The 20,691-nt window shown below is 48.6% G+C and overlaps 1 protein-coding gene across 1 annotated transcript; it reads left to right on the top strand.

Moving 5' to 3' along the window:
- Positions 1-7,014: 7,014 nt before the first annotated feature.
- LOC141999325 (fish-egg lectin-like) lies at positions 7,015-19,114 on the top strand. Its single transcript, XM_074972631.1, has 4 exons — positions 7,015-7,122; positions 10,664-10,891; positions 12,308-12,647; positions 16,898-19,114. The coding sequence occupies exons 1-4, from the start codon at positions 7,068-7,070 to the stop codon at positions 17,040-17,042; spliced, it is 768 nt and encodes a 255-aa protein (XP_074828732.1). The 5' UTR covers positions 7,015-7,067; the 3' UTR covers positions 17,043-19,114.
- Positions 19,115-20,691: the final 1,577 nt, after the last annotated feature.

Raw genomic sequence — 20,691 nt, 5'->3', positions numbered from 1 at the left:
TAAAGGTCTCGAAAACATGACCTATGCAGAAAGATTGCAAAAACTGGGTTTGTTTAGGCTGGAGAAGAGAAGACTGAGAGGGGACATGATAACAGTTTTCAAGTACATAAAAGGTTGTTACAAGGAGTAGGAGAAAAAATTGTTCTTCTTAACCTCTGAGGATAGGACAAGAAGCAACGGGCTTAAATTGCAGGAAGGGAGGTTTAGGTTGGTGTTGTGGGCTAGATATACCCCATTGAGGGGTGTTGGGTCGAGGCAGACAATTAAAGGGGTAGGGAGTGAGAGTCTTGAGAGTGGCTCAAGGGGTGAGAGTCACTAGGGTGTCCTGTCTTTAGGATATTGTGGCCTAGTGGCCAGAGTCCTTAAAGCTGCCCTTGTTCCCAGGGTAGCATGACCTAGCGGCCAGTCACACAGTAGTTGAGATTCCCTGCGGAGTCAAGCTATCGTCGCCACCAGGAACTCTGGGCCCCTCACAGGGTGAAACAAAGGGACTGTCTACAGGGCCCTGGCAGGGGCAAACAATAGCCATTTAGGGGTCCTGACCCCCTCAGGCTGGGCAACCACACATAGCGGCAAGTGCAGGGTGGGAGAATCCGGGCGCACACTACTCCACCGCGTTCCAACCCAAGGCCTTCTGAGGCCGGTAACCTCCCTATTGGGCCTTCAAGTATCGGCTCCTTACACATTCCCTGGGTCACGTCCTGGCCATGGCTCAGCATCCCCGTCAGTTTCGTGGTGGGCTGGCCCTTTGCAGTATAGCCAGGGCGCACCGCCCCTGTAGTCTGGCGAGTCAGTGGTTCTCCAGCAGGAGCTGCAGCACGCATCCACCCTCTTCCTCCGTTCCCACAACCAAGCTGAGATGCTCCCGTGTATACCCTGTTTCCAGCTGGACTCAGCTGTGTGTTGGGGACGGATTAAGTAAATTGCGGGGAGTGCTCTCCCCCACCGGCTTAGAGCGGCTCCGCTGCAGAGCTGCCAGCTCTCTAGTTCAGCCAGAGCCTTACTTGTACTGTCTGTACCGCATGTGCTAAGGCAGTGGTCCCCAACCTTTTCACAGCACACCCCGCCTTACCCTGTCCCTACCCCCACCCCTGGGAGCTGCGGTCAGGAGCCGGGAGCCAGGGGCCGAGGCTGGGGCCGCAGCTGGGGCCGGGGGCAACTGGGGGCGGGAGCAGAGTCACACTGGGGCCAGAGCAGAACTGGGAACATAGCGGGGCTGGGTGACACTCCCTCTCCAACCCCTGTGGGGGCTGACCCAGGCCCCGCCAGGCCCCCTGAACATTCCTTCCCCCCCACAGTTTAGGAACCACTGCTCTAAGATAATATTTAAGTTCTGCTTTATAACTGTAAAAATTCCTGCTCTGATCTTGTGAATGCAGGCAGGAGGAGTGGTTCCCCGCCCATCAAGAAGGACTATCAAAACTAAGTCAGCCATCGTGAAACATCAGGATACAAAGACTGGGTTAATGGCTGTCTCAGGTCCATAAAGGTGTTACCTGCAAGGTAGCTTATCCCAGCAGCTTGAATTCTGGAAAAAGAAAATAAAGATGGCTGACATGAAAATTCATCAGTTCTTTGCTGTTTGAACATAAGAACGGCAATCCTGGATCAGACCAAAGATCCATCTAGCCCAGTATCCTGTCTTCCAACAGTGGCCAGTGCCAGGTGCCCCAGAGGGAACGAACAGAACAGGTCATCATCAACTGATCCATCCCCTGTGGCCCATTCCCAGCTTCTGGCAAAAAAAGGCTAGGGACACCACCCTGCCCTTCCTGGCTACTAGCCATTGATGGGCCTATCCTCCATGAATCTATCTAGTTCTTTTTTGAACCATGTTAAATAGTCTTGGCCTTCACAACATCCTCTGGAAAGGAGTTCCACAGGTTGACTATGCGTTTGTTTCAAACCTGCTACCTCTTAATTTCATTTGATGACCCCTAGTTCTTGTGTTATGAGGAGTAAATAACAATTCCTTATTTACTTTCTCCACACCAATCATGATTTTATAGACCTCTGTCATATCTCCCCTTAGTCGTCTCTTTTCCAAGATGAAAAGTCCCAGTCTTATTAATCTCTCCTCATACGGAAGCCGTTCCATACTCCTAATCATTTGTGTTGCCCTTTTCTGTACCTTTTCCAATTCCAATATATCTTTTTTGAGATGGGGCGACCACATCTGCACACAGTATTCAAGATGTGGGTGTAACATGGATTTATACAGAGGCAATACGATATTTTCTGTTGTCTTATCTATCACTTTTTTAATGATGCCCAACACTCTGTTGGCTTTTTTGACTGCCGCTGCACATTGAGTGGATGTTTTCAGAGAACTATCCACAATGACTCCAAGATCTCTTGCTCGAATGGTAACAGCTAATTTAGACCCCATCATTTTATATGTATAGTTGGGATTATGTTTTCCATTGTGCATTACTTTGCATTTATCAACATTGAATTTCATTTGCCATTTTGTTGCCCAGTCACCCAGTTTTGTGAGATCCTTTTGTAGCTCTTCGCAGTCTGCCTGGGACTTAATTATCTGGAGTAGTTTTGTACTCTCATAGGGCTGGAGCTAGGAAACAAAAGCAGAGATCCCCAGGGTCAACTGGGTAACTCTAACAGACATTCAGAGCTGACAGATTACTGCAAAGCTATTACCTTTTGCAACCATAGCCTGTAACTCGGGCTCTTCATTTTTGTTTTTTATTTTATTTGTTTTTCCTGGGAATTTATCAGAGTTTATTACTACCACCACCAACAACAGCTGAAAATCAGTGCAAAATTCAATTAATAATTTTTCTGGGTAAATGTCGGGGTATGGAAGGACAAGGGAAGAAAGTATTCAGTAGATTAATGATTTGATTAATGGAATTCAATGTGGTTTATTAATGATCTGGATGATAGGATTAATTGCACCCTCAGCAAATTCGCAGATGACACTAAACTGTGGGGAGAGGTAGATACGCTGGAGGGTAGGGATAGGGTCTAGAGTGACCTAGACAAATTGGAGGATTGGGCCAAAAGAAAGATGATGAGGTTCAACAAGGACAAGTGCAGAGTCCTGCACTTAGGAAAGAAGAAACCCATGCACTGCTTACAGGCTGGGAACCGACTGGCAAAGCAGCAGTTCTGCAGAAAAGGACCTATAGATTATAGTGGACGAGAAGCTGGATATGAGTCAGCAGTGTGCCCTTGTTGGCAAGAAAGTCAACAGCGTATTGGCCAGTATTAGTAGGAGCACTGCCAGTAGATCAAGGGAAGTGATTATTCCCCTCTATTCAGCACTGGTGAGGCCACACCTGGAGTACTGCATCCAGTTTTGGGCCCCCCCACTACAGAAGGGATGTGGACAAATTGGAGAGAGTCCAGCAGAGGGCAACAAAAATGATTAGGGGCTGGTGGAATCTCCATCCTTAGAGGTTTTTAAGGTCAGGCTTGACAGAGCCCTGGCTGGGATGATTTAGTTGGGGGTTGGTCCTGCTTTGAGCAGGGGGTTGGACTAGATGACCTCCGAGGTCTCTTCCAACCCTAATATTCTATGTCTCATGCAATGAATTGTATTTTCCTAATAAAAAAAGCTATTTTTTATATATTTGAATGATACAAAAGCAGGGTGAAATTTGGAAAAAAACAAACTATATTTTCTGTAAAACCTGGGACTTTTTTGGTAACAATTGGTTTAAACTGAAAACAAAGGAGCTTAACTGTAACTCATTTGTGTATATATGTCGCCTGCTCTAACTTGTAAATAACATTTCTTTTTTCTTAGTTAATGAATCCTTAGTTTACTATAGGATGGTCTACAAGCATTGTCTTTGGTGTGAGATCTGAGGTACAAACTGACCTGGGATAAGCGACTGGTCTCTTGGGACTGGACTCAACCTGAGTATGTGTGATTTTTGGAGTAAAGCAATTATTATAACAGAGCTGAGCTTGCCTGAGTGGTGAGATAGGTTGGAATGCCCACGGGGACTGTCTGTGACTCCGGGGTAAGGCTGTCACAGTGCTTTGGGAGTTCACACTTCTTACTGGGCTGCTGAAATATAATTATAAATATATATAATTATAGACCATACAGCCAGTCTCTGCCCTACTTCTTGTCAGTCTGCCCCGAGGTTGGCTCTCACGCTCGTGAATCACTCCTGACAGCCTGACACTGGCCATAGTCTTTCTGCTAGGTCTCAAGCCCTGCTACAAAATGGCTTCTCTAGTCCCCAGAGGAGTACGATGGTTACAATACAAAGGGGGGGCCCCTGAAGCCAAACGGCATTTACAAAACAATTCGTGACACAGACATAGCTCCACTCGGTCACAGCCTCACACGTCCCACCAACCCCACACCCCATAGCTGAGAGATGCAGCAGCAGCAAAATGCCCCCTAGCCCTGGGGCTCTCACAACAAATGGTTTGGTGGCCTCAGAGTGCGTCCACCAACTCTTGCTGGTGGCCGCTCTGACCAATTTCCCTAAAATATTTAATTAACTTTAGGAAAAACAAATAAATATGCAAATATCCATGTCCAAATCATTGTCATTTATTTATGTAGGGTTTTTTGCAGGTCCAAAAATAAAAATAATGTACAGTTGTATTTTGGTGCCCTTGGCCCCCACTGCCTCCCCTGGCTCCCCGCCCATTGCCTCTGGCCCCTGATGCCTCTCCCTGGCCCCCTTGGATCCTTTTGGCCTCCACAGTCTCCCCCCACAGATTTTCAGCCCCCACTGCCTCTCCATCATCCCCGAGGCCCCCACTGCTCTGCCCCCATTGCTCCAAGCTCCCTTCCGCGGCCTCGCACCTCAGGCTTACCCTGCTCCTTGCCTTTTGACCATGGCACCCAGTAAGGCCGGCCCTGCTGAAGCCCAGCTGCCCTGGGCTGAAGCCCAAAGCCAGAGCCCCACAGCTGGATCTGGGGTGGGGATGGTGGGGCTGAAGCCCAGAGCCCCGCAGCTGAAGCAGGGAGGCGGGGTGCTGAAGCATAGATCCCATTGCCAGAGCCCCAAGGCTGAAGGTGGGGGGTTAAGCTTGCCCCCAGAACCCTGTCGCTGAAGTTGGGGGGGCTGAAGTAAGAGCCCCACAGCTGAAAGAGGAGAGGGGGGCTAAGCCCATCACTAGAGCATCTGGCTGAACCAGGGGAGGGGGACTGAAGTCCACTGCCGGAGCCTCCAGCTGAAGGCGGGGGTAGGAGGAAGCCTGCCGCTGGAGCCTCTGACTGAATCAGGAGAGGGGGGCTGAAGCCCACCCCTGGAAGGTGCAGGGAGGGGGGAACTGCTTTGTCTCCTCCCCCATCTCTGCCCAGAGGCTGTTGTGGTCGCATGAAAAACCCCTGGTGGCCACATTTGAGAAATGCTGCTCTAGCCAGTGTCATGTTCCCAGCTTATACATAGAGATGTTATATTAAAAAAACCACTGGAAGGTTTCAACATTTAGAATCCAGAATGAAAACACACAGTAACCAAAAACAGAGAGAGAGAAAGCAGGCTGCTCCCACAGCTCACCCCATGTGGTTCTAGACTAGTTATTTCCAGACTGGCTCAGCTTGCACACGACCCTACAGAGCCCTCTGGCCCGCAGGCAGAACTAGCAACTCTCACTCTTAAAGTGACAGCTTGCAGTTTCAACACAGCAATCCTAGAGCTGTAATCACCAACAGCTGAACTAGGTGGTCACAGCACTGTGTGACTGGATTGGACGGGTGGCAAAGCGGAAGTAGCAAGATGAGAGATGCGCGGCAAGCTATCTCTTCACGGGAGCTGGGCAGCACTTCCTTCCCCCACAACCAGCAGAGGCTGGAGGTGAACCCACTATGGCGGGTCTGACTCCTATTAGCCAGTCCCTACCTTACACTGAACATTCACGGAGCTGTGTTCCTTGTAGGCTGTATCTACCCTGCCAGCGGAGGTGTCATTTGCAGTTTTCGTAGACATGCCCATGCTAGCTTTAATCTAGATAACTCACTAACCATAGCAGAGGAGCCATCAATGGGGGCTAGCAACTCGAGTACAAATGCAGGGAGCCGGGAGGGAGGAGGGGAGCTAGTACAGAACAGATCGGAAACCTGTGTCACCTCATCCTCTCTGCGATGTTTCATGATCTAGCTAGTTTGAAGCTAGCACGGGCATGTCTGCAAATCACACCTCTGCTCACCTTGTAGACATAGCCCTAGAGTCTTTTTTTAAGGGGCGGGCTTGAGATGTGTCCATGTGGACGTCCCCCTTTTCCAAAATCACATGGGACCAGTTCTGGTATCAACCCTTCACGCGCCAGGGCACCCTCCAAACACTGAGTGTAACAGCAAAAACAACGAGGAGTCCTTGTGGCATCTTAGAAACTAACAAATTTATTTGGGCATAAGCTTTCATGGGCTAGAACCCACTTCATCAGATGCATGGCGTGGAAAATACAGTACTAGGTATAAATACACAGCACATGAAAAGATGGGAGTTGCCTTACCAAGTGTGAGGTCAGTCTAAGGAGACAATTCAATTCCCTCTCTGGATCACAGCTCATACAGGGGTGAAAAAACCCTGGGGCCAGTTCACACGCCACTTACCTGAGGAGCTAAAAGACACAGAGAGAAGTGGAGGCTGATTCCCTGACTGTACCTTGTGGCTGGAGATCTAGTCTCCTGGGGATTTCTGAGCCCGCCCTGTGTATCTACCCCCTAAGACAAACATTTGCAAGGTCATTGGGAGAAGGCTGCGTTCCATATGTTAACCACAGCAATCCGAACGGGTGTGGCGGGGGAAACACTTAACCCTTAAACCCCTCCATTACCCGGAGGCCAGCCAAGTGCTCACCTAGAAAACACAATACCTGCCGGGCTGGCTGGCATGCAAGGGATCAAGTGTCAGAGCTGCTATGAGGAAACCCATAAAGTTGATCAACAGCTTTTGCTCCAGGATGTGGTATTGCCAAGTAAAAATTTCCCTATTTCCTTATTGAGGATGTCGGGGAGACCCCCAGGGAGGGAAGGTTGCTCAATCTGCAGCTGCGCTTGAGCTACAAAAGCCCCTGGACTGCCCCATCGCAGCCACTGGGAGAGCTCGCATTGTCGAAGGTGTGCCGAGAAGATGATGCTCTGGGAGTTCCTGCTGCTGCTGCCGCCCCTGCTTGCAGGGAGCTCAGGTACGTGGGAACAGTGATTCTGTCAAAAGGGTTTGCAGATGGCTGCGTGGGTCTCTCAGCCCCAGTGCAGGACTGAGTTTGGATTCACTGCTACATTTTGGGGAATTCTTTTCAGACAGATGCTCGTGGGTTGAGGACAAGATTTTCCTCTGCGCGTGGCCTGCCCTTCACACATTCTGGCCCCTGCAGTCTGCACCAATGACAGTAGTATAAACACTGATAATTAGGTTTTTTAAAGGGTCTCACTAAGTTATCTGTTGCCCGTCCATTCTGCAGGAGCTCTCTGTGCCCTGACTGAGCCACGCTACCTGCTCCCACCTGCTTGGCCTCACTTCCCAGCCCTGCCCCCAGGCTCAGCCCGTAGGTGTAGTTTCACTTCTGTATGTTGATAAAGGCAAAGTAATGCACAATTTTTGTGGACTTTAACCATGATTCCCGGGGCTACTTAGGCAACTGACAACTCTAATTTTTTTTGCAGATAATAACTTAGAAATCTCTGACAGGAGCATTGTATCTAATTCCTATATCTAGAAAGAAAATTAAATAAATATTAGACCCACTCAGCTCTAATACTAACGTGTTCTGACATCTTGTGGCAAGTCACTTATGGGACACTGGTTGGGTTTAAAATTATAATGTCTATTCTTATCCAGATACGCTTACTGAAGTCACAAGGGACCATCATGATCATCTAGTCTGACCCCCTGCACCTTGCAGGACACAGAATCTCACCAACCAACCCCTGTAATAGACCCTGAGCTCTGGCTGAGTTCCTGAAGTCCTCAAATTATGGTTTAAAGACTTCAAGTTACAGAGAATTCACCATTTACGCTAGTTTAAACCTGCACGTGACCAATGCCATGTTGCAGAGGAAGAGAAAAACCACCAGGGTCTCAGCCAATCTGACGCCGGGGAAAATTCCTTCCCGATCACTAATATGGTGATCAGTTAGATCCTGAGCATGTGGGCAAGACCCACCAGGAAGATACCTGGGAAAGAATTCTCTGTAGTAACTCAGAGCCCTCCACATCGAATGTCCTGTCTGCAGCCGTTGGAGATTTTTGCTACAGGCAGTCGCCGAAGGGTCATACACCATCGTAGGCAGTCCTGTCATACCATCCCCTCCATACACTTGTCAAGCTCAGTCTTGAAGCCAGTTTTGTTTTTTGACCCCACTGGTGCCCTTGGGAGGCTGCTCCAGAACTTCACTCCTCTCATGGTTAAAAATGTTCACCTAATTTCAGGCCTAAGCTTGCTGATGGCCAGTTTGTATCCATTTGTCCTGGGTGCCACATTGGCACATAACTTAAATAACTCCTCTACCTCCCTGGTATTTATCTCTCTGATGTATTTATAGACAGCAATCATATAGCCTTCTTTTGCTTAGACTAAACAAACAAAGCTCTTTAAGGCTCCTCTCATAAGGTAGGTTCTCCATTCCTTCGATCAACCTAGTAGCCCTTCTCTGAATCATAGAATATCAGGGTTGGAAGGGACCTCAGGAGGTCATCTAGTCCAACCCCCTGCTCAAAGCAGGACCGATCCCCAATTAAATCATCCCAGCCAGGGCTTTGTCAAGCCTGACCTTAAAAACTTATAAGGAAGGAGATTCGACCACCTCCCTAGGTAACGCACCTCTGCACCTGTTCTCAATTGAATTCATCTTTCTTAAACATGGGAGACCAGAATTGCAGACAGTGCCCCAGAGCATGAGCCCGTTGGGCTCCCCCTGCCCAAAGATCTCACGCGCTGGGGCTGACAGAAGCCATGACACACAGGGTGGGGCAGGAGGCCGGGCCCATGGGGACAGAGCATGGTGCTGCCCAGCCTGCAGGTGGAGAGGTCGGGGGTGAAGGGGGACAAAGCCATGGGCTCCTCTTTCCTGCTGCCCAGACACCACCAGCTGCCGGGGTCCTGTGGGCACTGCAGCACCCCCGCCACATGCAGGCAGGCCCAAGCCTGCTCCCTGGCCCCTCGCTGACCCCAGCCTTGCTGCCCCAGGGCTGTGAGAAGGAGCGGGATGGTGATGATCCTAGTGCTGGCCCTGATTGGCTGAAAGGCACCAGCTAGCTGCTCTCTAAGCCAATCAGAATCCAGCAGATCCAGAGCCGTCCTTTCACAAGGCACCATTGTCCCTCCCCTGCTCCAGTGCCCCTCCAAGTGGCTGGTGCTAGCTCTCAGCCACCGCCAGCCGGAGAAGCACCGGTGCGTGCTGATGACCCATGGCTCCTTCACCAGGGACCCCCCACAGAAATGGGCTCCTTCCCTGTGGGGCAAAAAGCGCACACTGAGTAGCCCAGCTCTGAGACTCCCTCCCACCCTGCCGAGGCAGCATCCCCCGCACCGGCTCACAGGGCCTGGATCCCCCGCACCGGCTCACAGGGCCTGGATCCCCCGCACCGGCTCACAGGGACTGGCAGTCTATTTAGCTCACCGAAAGAAGGTTAAGGGGTGACTTGATTAGTACCTACATGGGGAACAAATATTGGATAATGGACTCTTCAATCTAGGAGAATTAAAAGGGATGGTAATTAACCATTGGAACAATTTACCCGGGGGCGTGGCGGATTCTCCGTCACTGACAATTTTAAAATCAAGATTGGATATTATTCTAAAAGCTCTGCTCTAGGGATTATTTTGGGGCAGTTCTCTGGCCTGTGTGATACAGGAGGTCAGACTAGATGATCACAATGGTTCCTTCTGGCCTTGGAATCTATGAATCTATGAAACTGGGTCTGCCTGCAGCTGCTGTGAATGTTTAAACTGCAGGCAGCTTCTACTTGGGTACAGTTTGAGACCTTCCTGAGCAACACAGGAGGTTTCCATATGGAGCAGAATGGAAGAGCTCCTCTCACTTCCAAACAAAGGTGTTATGGAAAATGCTCTCAGGCTATCTCAAATGCCCCCAGAACGGATATCTGCTCTTGTGACGCCATAACTGACCTACACAACTTCCTGGGTGGCTCTTTGGACTGTTCGTTCTAGGGGATGTATCCTGTAGGAACTGCATAGAAATCCCAACAGAAGCAAGAGGGACTTTTCCATCTGGAAGCCTGAGCATCTGCTTATGTGACGTCTGCTCTGGTGAAAGATCCCCAAATCTGGAGCCATAAACCCTCTGTTAATCCCCAGTGCTGTCTGGGCAGGGGCAGGGGAAGCTTCCCCCATAATGTGGCTCAGCTCTGACCAGGAGAGACCACCTGTAGTGGTGAGACTGGAGCTCCGTCTCTGTGGTCAAGATAACCCTTGGCCTTTCGTTGCAGAGGGCAACACAGAGCCAATTAGCTCCCGCTGCTATTCTAATACTTTGGGAACTAGAATGGGACCCCCAGACTCATTTCACATGGGCCTCCAAGCACATATTAGGTGGTAAGAACATTGGGCCACCACCCTCCTATTCTGGATTCAGACCAGTGAGGGACGTGTAAGCAAAGGTCTCTATATCAACACCATCCAGACCCCAAGCTCTCTCTCTTTTGTGGCTATTGCTCCTGCTTGCTAACAAGTCCACATGCATGAACATTCTCCGTATGCTTTTCAGCTCTGGACTGCATGGAGATGCCGGGGTCATTAAAGCAGATTGATGCCAGTAATGGGCAGGTGTTTGGAGTGAACACCGCAGGCAATGTTTACACTCTGTATGGAGACCGTTGGGTCCAGCTGCCGGGCTCCTTGAAACACGTCACGGTTGGTCCGGCTGGAGTCTGGGGTGTGAACAAGAACAACAACATCTACAAGCTGGTGGGAGGAAGCTGGCAACAGGTCACAGGTAACGTATGAGCTTTGCTATGTCGTGGGGACGACAAAAAGAGCCTCTGTTAGGATCCTGTGCCCAGTGCCAAACTCCTACCCCAGGCTGTCGACACAATTCCCGCCAGATAGGCCACTCTTCGGATCTGACTACAGCTTGCATATATAGTTACACTGGTACCGGTTTTGTACCATCAACTCTATAGGGAAGCTGATCTAGTTGAATTGGTGCAACCCCCGAGTGTGGATGCCGTTGCACAGGTAGGAAGGTGCTTATGTCCGTATAAATTATTTGGGGAAATGTAGTGAAATAAGCTATGCTGATACGAGCTCCTTGTTACTGGTCTCACTGTGTCTTCACTGTGGGGTGGCATTGATTTCATTCTATGTGTTTCCAGACTGATAAAAAGCAGTACAAAAACACGCATAGTCCAGTCCTTAAACTGAAATCAGAATGTTCACACAGGCCTGTCTACACATGGTTTGTACACAGTTTGACCATGTTGGCTAGGAGTGTGATTTTTCTACCAACATAGCTACATCCATATAACTTTCTACATTTGGGGTTATATCAGTATAAAGGTGCCTTTTACCAGCATATCCTCTGGGTATAAGCACCTGCAGACCGGTGCTAGTAGATGAAGGCCCAGGCTATCACACAGGTGTGGCAGTTGGACCACGTACTCTGTGGAGTCTAGACGTTCTATGCTTCAGAGTGACACACTGATAAGTGACAATCCTCAAATCTTAGGGGCATTGTACTACAGGGGTTTACACTGGCTTCATAAATCAGTTTAAATTCACACCATTGGTTAAAGCAGTGCAACCTTCTTGTGTAGACAAGGCCTAATCAACTTAAGGTAAACCGAAATCAGATCCTCTTAAAGCAAACTAAATGTCCCCACAGCAGTTGAATTAAATTAGGGAAATTTAAACTGGTGCAATAGAGTGTGTACACACGCCCCGACACTCACAAGCCCCCTGTGAGGCGGGAACATTTACTGGCCCCATATTCCGGACACTGAGAGAGTAACGTCCATGTTTCCAAACTGGAGTGCACAAATGTTAGAACCTGACTGAGACGTCCTGATTTCCAGCGGTGCTAAGCAGTGACGACTCCCACTGGTGTCAATGGGAGCTCTCGGTGCTCAGTACCTCTTAAAATCAGGCCCTTTTTCCCCTAAGTGACTTTCCAAGGGCCATTAAGCAAGTTGGGAGAGGATTGGCAACCAAACCCAGGAATCCTGATTCTCAGGCCACTGCTCCAAACACTAGACCGCACTTCTCTGACTGATTTCTCTTTCTCCTCTCACCCCTGGTCTCTAGTTATATTTCTTGCTGAGTTCTCAATAGGTGGTTTACGTCCTTATTTTCTCCATGCTGCTCCAGCCCTGCTCTTTCCTCTGAACATTGTTTTACGCTTGTTTGTTTTTAGGGCTGCTCAAGCAAATTGACGCGGGTGGAGACATGTTCGTCGCTGGTGTCAGCATGAATGGTGGCATCTACTGTCTGTCTCGTCCAGCAGCGGTCTCTGTGAACAATGCCTCCACCTTGCCCTGGGTCAATATTGCAGGAAGTCTGAAGTACTACAGCTGTGGTTTGTGGGGCTGCTGGGGTGTTAACTCAGCTGATGATATCTACTTCCGGTTTGCTGTCACCCCGGACTCTTGTGCAGGATCCAGGTGGCAGAACATTCCCGGCAAGCTGTCCATGATTGAGGTTGGGACCGAAGGCTCTGTCTACGGCGTGAACAGTGCAGGACAAATATATCGCAGGTACCGTAAAGGTGAAGACAGGAGGGAGGATTTCTCCCATGAGTGATCAGGGCCATTCATACCCGTCACTAAGAGCGTAGAGAGAACAGGATGTTGCCTGATGCTGCGGAGCAAGCCACTCTGGTGCCTGATGTTGGCCGATTTCCTAATGAGCTGATTCCAGGGCTCTCCAGCATCCCAATGACCTCACAATGAGGCACCCACTCTTGCCTAATTGAGAGGACTCCAATGCTAACCAGCAGGGAACCAAAAAGGGCTGTGAGGCACACTGCAGAGGTTCTGCTATCTTGGGGGCTCTTGGAAGCCTGAGCTCTGCATATTGTAGGTAGCACAGGGAGTCCTGCTCATGCCCCTCACAGCGCCTCTGCGCACCCAAACTGCGCATGTGCCATCCCCACAGAGTGATGGAGCATCCTCCAGCCTAGGGTTAAGAACATAAGAACGGCCAGACTGGGTCAGACCAAAGGTCCATCCAGCAGTGTCCTGTCTTCGGACAGTGGCCAATGCCAGGTGCCCCAGAGGGAATGAACAGAACAGGGAATCATCAAATGATCCATCCCCCCTGTTACCCCTTCCCAACTTCTGGCAAACAGAGGATAGGAACACCATTTCTGCTTATTCTGGCTAATAGCCATTGATGGACCTATCCTCCATGAACTTATCTCGTTCCTTTTTGAACCCAGTTATAGTCTTGGCCTTCACAGCATCCTCTGGCAAGGAGTTCCACAGGCTGACTGTGCGTTGTGTGAAGAAATACTTCCTTTTGTTTGTTTTAAACCTAGTGCCTGTTCATTTCATTTGGTGATGCCTAGTTCTTGTGTTATAAGGAGAAGTAAATAACACTGAGATTAATAGAATACGGTTGGAAGAGACCTCAGGAGATCATCTAGTCCAAGCCCCTGCTCAAAGCAGGACCAACACCAACTAAATCATCCCAGCCAGGGCTTTGTCAAGCCTGACCTTAAAAACTTCTAGGGAAGGAGATTCCACCACCTCCCTAGGTAACGCATTCCAGTGCTTCACCACCCTCCTAGTGAAATAGTGTTTCCTAATATCCAACCTAGACCTCCCCCACTGCAACTTGAGACCATTACTCCTTGTTCTGTCATCTGCCACCACAGAGAACAGCCGAGCTCCATCCTCTTTGGAACCCCGCTCCAGGTAGTTGAAGGCTGCTATCAAATCCCCCCTCACTCTTCTCTTCTCCAGATTAAACAAGCCCAGTTCCCTCAGCCTCTCCTCATATGTCATGTGCCCCAGCCCCCTAATCATTTTCGTTGCCCTCCACTGGACTCTCTCCAATTTGTCCACATCCCTTCTGTAGTGGGTGGACCAAAACCGAATGCAGTACTCCAGGTGTGGCCTCACCAGTGCCAAATAGAGGGGAATAATCACTTCACTCCGTTGGTCTTCTTTACAACGAGGGCACACTGCTGACTCATATCCAGCTTCTCGTCCATTGTAATCCCCAGGTCCTTTTCTGCAGAACTGCTGCTTAGCCAGTCGGTCCCCAGACTGTAGCGATGCATGGGATTCTTCCTTCCTAAGTACAGGACTCTGCGCTTGTCGTTGTTGAACCTCATCAGATTTCTTGTGGCCCAATCCTCTAATTTGTCTAGGTCACTCTGGACCCTATCCCTACTGTCCATCTTATCTACCTCTCCCCCCTCCTTAGTGTCATCTGTGAACTTGCTGAGCGTGCAATTAATCCCATCATCCAGATCATTAATAAAGATGTTGAACAAAACCGGGCCCAGGACTGACCCCTGGGGCACTCCGCTTGATACCAGCTGCCAACTAGACATCTAGCCATTGATCACTACCTATTGAGCCCGACAATCTAGCCAGCTTTCTATCCACTTTATAGTCCATCCATCCAATCCAATACTTTTTTAACTTGCTGGCGAGAATACTGTGGGAGACCGTATCAAAAGCTTAGCTAAAGTCAAGATAAATCACGTCCACCGCTTTCCCCATATCCACAGAGCCAGTTATCTCATCATAGAAGGCAATCAGGATGGTCAGGCATGACTTGACCTTGGTGAATCCATGTTGACTGTTCCTGATCACCTTCCTCTCCTCCAAGTGCTTCAAAATGGATTCCTTGAGGACCTGCTCCATAATTTTGCCAGGGGCTGAAGTGAGGCTGACTGGTCTGTAGTTCCCTGGGTTCTCTTTCTTCCCTTTTTTAAATATGGGCACTATATTTGCCTTTTTCCAGTCATCCGGGACTTCTCCCGATTGCCATGAATTTTCAAAGATAATGGCCAATGGCTCTGCAATCACATCAGGCAACTCCCTCAGTACCCTTGGATGCATTAGATCTGGACCCATGGACTTGTGCATGTCCAGCGTTTCTAAATAGTCCTTAACCTGTTCCTTCACCACTGAGGGCTACTCACCTCCTCCCCATACTGTGTTGCCCAGTTCAGCAGCCTGGGAGCTGACCTTTTCTGTGAAGACCGAGGCAAAAAAAGCATCGAGTACTTCAGCTTTTTCCACGTCATTTGTCATTATGTTGCCTCCCCCATTCAGTAAGGGTCCCACACTTTCCCTGACTTTATTCTTGTTGCTAACATACCTGTAGAAACCCACTTGTTACCCTTCACATCCCTTGCTAGCTGCAACTCCAATTGTTCCTTGGCCTTCCTGATTACACCCCTGCATGCTCTAGCAATATTTTTACACTCCTCCGCAGTCATCTGTCCAAATTTCCACCTCTTGTAAGCTTCCTTTTTGAGTTTAAGCTCACTGAAGATTTCACAGTTAAGCCAAGTGAGTGGATGTTTTCAGAGAAATGACTATCCAATGACTCCAAGATCTCTTTCTTGAGTGGTAAAAGCTAATTTAGACCCCATCATTTTATATGTATAGTTGGGATTATGTTTTCCAATGTGCATTACTTTGCATTTATCAACATTGAATTTCATCTGCCATCTTGTGCCCAGTCACCCAATTCTGAAAGATCCTTTTGTAGCTCTTCGCAGTCTGCCTGGGACTTAATTATCTGGAGTAGTTTTGTATCGTCTGCAAATTTTGCCACCTCACTGTTTACCCCCTTTCCCAGATCATTTATGATTATGTTGAATAGGACTGGTCCCAGTACAGACCCTCGGGGGACACCACTATTTACCTCTCTTCATTCTGAAAACTGATAATTTATTCCTACTCTGTTTCCTATCTTTTAACCAGTTACCAAACCATGAGAGGACCTTTCTTCTTATCCCATGACAGCTTACTTTGCTTAAGAGCCTTTGGTGAGGGACCTTGTCAAAGGCTCTCTATATCCACTGGATCCCCGTTGTCCACATGCTTTTTGACCCCCTCAAAGAGTTCTAGTAGATTGGTGAGGCATGATTTCCCTTTACAAAAACCATGCTGACTCTTCCCCAACAAATTACGTTCATCTATGTGTCTGACAATTTTGTTCTTTACTGGGTTTTCAACCAGTTTGCTTGGTAGTGAAGTCAGGCGTACCCACCTGTAATTGCCAGGATCACCTCTGGAGCCCCTTTTAAAAATTGGCCTCACATTAGCTATCCTCCCGTCATCTGGTACAGAAACTGATTTAAATGACAGGTTACAAACTACAGTTATTAGTTCTGCAATTTCACATTTGAGTTCCTTCAGAACTGTTGGGTGAATACCGTCTGGTCCTGGTGACTTATTACTGATTAGTTTGCAATTGCTCTACCTGGCCAGCAGGGGTTCCTGTGGAGCCAAGCACAGGAACTCAGTGTCCCCCTTGCTGGGCCCAGGCAGGTGGAGGAAGACACTCCCAGACTGGAATGGAGTGGGAGCAGGGGAGGGGAGAGAAATGCCATTCCTGGGGGGAGCTCTGGCATTTCCCCCTGCAGCGCTGTGGGATTCCCTTGGTGTTCTCTATACCGCTCTGTCCCTGGCTTTGATTCCATGTCACCTGCCAAAACAGAGGAAAGGCCCTGTGCAGTTTGGAAGCAGGAATGTTTCCCGGTAGAGGATGTTCCCTGCCCCTCTGCCCTCAGCCCACACCGCAGGGAGATGAAGCTTGCAATGCTCAGCTCTGATCCTGCCATCTTAATAGGGTCTAGCCAGACACTCATGTAGGAGGATGGGTGCTGCAATGCAGGGCTGTGAGTGGAGAAAGGAGAAACATGGCTGGGGCTACCCTCTGGCTGCAGTGAGAAGCTGCTCTCTTCAGGCTGGGATAGAGGCAGAGTCCTTCTCTTTGCAGACCTGTATTAACACCAGTCCTGTAACCTTCCTTTCAGGGATGGAATCACTAAAAGCAACCCCATCGGCACCACCTGGACCCAGGTGGCCAGTTTCCTCTGCAAATGCAAACATGTGTCCTATGACCTGGGCCTGCTGTGGCTTACCAATGACCAGGAGAAGATTATGAAATGCCGGATCTAAATGAGACTCCCTCCATCTCAGCCTCACAGTGATTAACAGTGTCCATTTAAACTTTCTCTCTCCCCCACAGTGCTTAATTTGTACCAGCCTGGGCTGAGCCCCGGCACCTCTGGGTTTGCCATGTCAGTGATGAAAATAACAAATTGCTTCAGCCCCAGCACCTCTTTCATTACAAACTAAGCACTGCTCCACTCCCTTGTCCAGGTTTTCTACATACCATCTCCATCCAGTGGTATGAAGCTTTTGTTCCAAGGGTAAAATCGAGTCCCACAAAATAGAGCCAAGAAGGTTCATCATTACCTGCTCCTTCTCTGCATCTGCTGCCCCCGCCCCCAGACGCACATACTTCTACTCCAATAAAATTCAATGGCTGGAAACTGAACACAAGCAAGGTCCAACTGAAAACAAAGGGCAGTGTTTTTAGCTATGAGGGAAGTAAACCATACGAACAGATCCACAAAGGATGTGCAAAAAGAAAACGAGTAATAGTGGCACCTTAGAATGCATCCGATGGAGTGAGCTGTAGCTCACGAAAGTTTATGCTCAAATAAATGTGTTAGTCTCTAAGGTGCCCCAAGTACTCCTTTTCTTTTTGCGAATACAGACTAACATGGCTGCTACTCTGAAACAAAGGATGTGGTAAATTCTCCATCGCTTGGAGTCTTTCAATCAAGACTGGATGTCTTTGTAAATGCTCTGATATACTTTGTATCAACTGCATGCTATTAGGTGCGATGCAAAAGTCACTGCATGACATCTGTGGCCTGTGTTATGTAGGAAATCAGACTAGAGAGTCATAATTGCCCCCTTCTGGACTTTATATTTATGACTCTAATGGAGCCCATTGTATTAGCAACACACAAAACTGAGCTGGGCTTAGGAAGAACTTCCAAGAGAACCAGAAAGAAAAACAAAATTTAAGTAACCCCAACTAGGTAATTTTTCTCTGCCTTTCTGCAAAATTCACCATCACCAACTACCTGTGTTACAAGGTTCTCCCTCAGTTAGCCTGATTTCAGCCTCTCCACTTCAGAAGGTCCTGGCATGATCAGTTCATAATAAGGAACAAGAGCCAAGTTATTACACACACGCTGTCCTGATTTCTGTGCCAGAAGCTCTGCATATCCACCCCTCTCCCCCTGCATTTCCGTTGTGATAAATCCCAAATATCTGCATCACCAGATTAAGAAAGAATAGAGGCCTCATGTATCCAACAGGATGGCTGCGGAGCCAGAGCTGCTCTCTCTAGGCTGAGCAGAAAAGGGCTGGTAAAGGTTTGAAGTTTCCGTCTTGCTCACTCTTGTGCCAATAAAGTCTTGCAGCATCTCGGGCGCTCTCCTTGTCATTTTGTGCTCACTGGACTCGACACAACTGAAGTTTGGGGGAGTGCTGTGGTGCTAGGTGTTAGGATATAGATATTCAGGCCTGTCTGCAAAAGCCTGTACTTTAAGAATTTAGGGGTATTCTTATCACTTGGCTAGTTCTAGAGGTATAAAAGAAAGAATCAAAATCACTGTCTGCTGGTGTAAGGGCCCTCTCTTACTGTGACTGTTTGAGGCCCTGTTCTTAGGCTAAGGCCTTTGGCTAAGCAGCAGAGGCAGCCATAAGCCAGGAAGCGACCGGTCACATCCTCACATTCCAAACTAGTCACATTGAAAGAAGGTGCTATTGGGCTGTTAGGAATACAATCCTGTCCTGAATACAATCCTGTCCTGATAATTCCTATCACCTCCAGAGAAAGGGAAGTGCCTAGAAAATGTAAAAGGAAACTTAGTTTGATAGCATCCTGTCTGGCAAGGACTCACTTATCAATAGCTGGGATGTGAAATCCTCACTTCTGTATTGTTTTGTCATTATAGTTCCCACTTTGCTATTGTTTGTCTGTATAATCTCTGTCTGGTTCTGTGATTGCTTCTGTCTGCTGTATAATTAATTTTGCTGGGTGTAATCTAATTAAGGTGGTGGGATATAATTGGTTAGCTAATCATGTTACAATATGTTAGGATTGGTTAGTTAAATTTCAGTAGAATGATTGGTTAAGGTATAGCTAAGAATATTACTATATAAATTAGGGGCAAACAGGAAGTAAGTTGGGATTCGAAAATAAGGAAAAAGGAACTTGTATTTAAGTTTGCTGGAAGTTCACCCCAATAAACATCGAATTGTTTGCACCTTCGGACTTCGGGTATTGTTGCTCTCTGTTCATGCGAGAAGGACCAGGGAAGTGGGAGAGTGAAGGAATAAGCTCTCTAACACTAGGGATTCAGCAGCCCAGAAACCAAGTGTGTTTTGTGGAAAGAGAAACAGTCTGAGCTCTACAACAAACTAGTCCTGGTGTGTGCGACATCATTATCTCCACTGGGCTGCTGACCCTCCCACTCAGCTAGTCTTCCCCCTGCTCCCCCACAATGCTCACTCGAGCAGTCTATGTTGCCCTGCTAATCTGTTCCTCTCCCTTCCCTCACCTCTGAAACACGCTGCCAGGGAGAAGAGACAGGGGTGATCAAGGGTGAGCTAGTCATTCTGCCTCACACTGGTCCCCCTCTCCCTTGCCATGTGTCCTATGTGCAGTCAGGAATCCTGATGAGTCGCCTGACTGAGCAGGTGGGCGTTCTGCAGGTGGGCAGAGCTCCCACCTTGCCATCACAATCAGAGAGAGACGGGCGGGTGAGAAACAAAATCCACCTCTCTACAGTCTGTGCAGTCCGACCCCAACACTGAGAACACAGCCTCTGCCTGGGCTTTGTAGCCAAACCTCGCCCCTTTAGCCTGAATCAGAACAATGAACCATGGCGAACTGCTAGGTCTCAATACGGAGTTGGTCCTATAAAAGGTATTACCTCCCCCAGCGTGTCTCCGATATCCTGGGACTGATCCAGCTACAGCAACACTGCGTGCTCTCCAAATGTAATTGTAACTGGGGGATCGTCATCAGATGGGTGTGTTTCGAGTGGGACTCCGCAGGGACTGGTTTTTGGCCCGACACTATTTAACATTTTTATCAATGACCTGAAAGAAAACATAAAATCGTCACCGATAAAGGTTGCAGATGACACAAATCGGGGGAGTGGTAAATAATGAAGAGGACAGGACACTGCTACAGAGGAAACTGGATCACTGAGGCGGCTGGGGGCAAGCAAACAACAGACGTTTTAATATAGCTACATGTAAATGTATACATCTAGGAACAAAGAACATAGGCCCTACTTACAGGATGGGGGGCTCTTTCCTGGGAATCAGTGACTCTGAAAGAGACTTGGAGATCGTGGTGGATAATCAGCTGAACGTGAGCTCCCAGCTGGATGCTGTGGCCAAAAGGGCTAATGCGACCCTGGGATACATAAACAGGAGAATCTCAAATAGGAGGAGAGAGGTTATTTTACCTCTGCATTTGGCACTGGTGCAGCCACAGCTGGAATCCTGTGTCCTGTGCTGGGGTCCACAGTTCAAGAAGGATGCTGATATAGTGTAGTATGAAAAACTGCTACATGAAGGAATTTGCTACTTAGGGTGCACTGAGCATACTCACAGGAACTGAGCATGCTCGGTAACATCTGCTGAAGCCACTGCCCTTCAGCCTGCCCTTACCTGGCATAAGATTCTGCGGACTGCTTTCTTCAGTGGTTAAAAAGGGGCAAAGGGGGAAATC

The sequence above is a fragment of the Natator depressus genome, chromosome 15 (assembly GCF_965152275.1).
Source record: "Natator depressus isolate rNatDep1 chromosome 15, rNatDep2.hap1, whole genome shotgun sequence".
Taxonomy (NCBI): Eukaryota; Metazoa; Chordata; order Testudines; family Cheloniidae; genus Natator; species Natator depressus.
The sequence above is the reverse complement of the archived record's forward strand: the minus strand, read 5'-3'. Positions and strand labels throughout refer to the sequence as shown.

Excerpts from the sequence above, each read along its gene's own strand:
- LOC141999325 (XM_074972631.1), top strand. The coding sequence starts at position 7,068 with ATGATGCTCTGGGAGTTCCTGCTGCTGCTGCCGCCCCTGCTTGCAGGG. Across the intron at positions 7,123-10,663 it reads CCTGCTTGCAGGGAGCTCAG|CTCTGGACTGCATGGAGATG; the intron begins GTACGTGGGAAC and ends TATGCTTTTCAG. Across the intron at positions 12,648-16,897 it reads GCAGGACAAATATATCGCAG|GGATGGAATCACTAAAAGCA; the intron begins GTACCGTAAAGG and ends CCTTCCTTTCAG.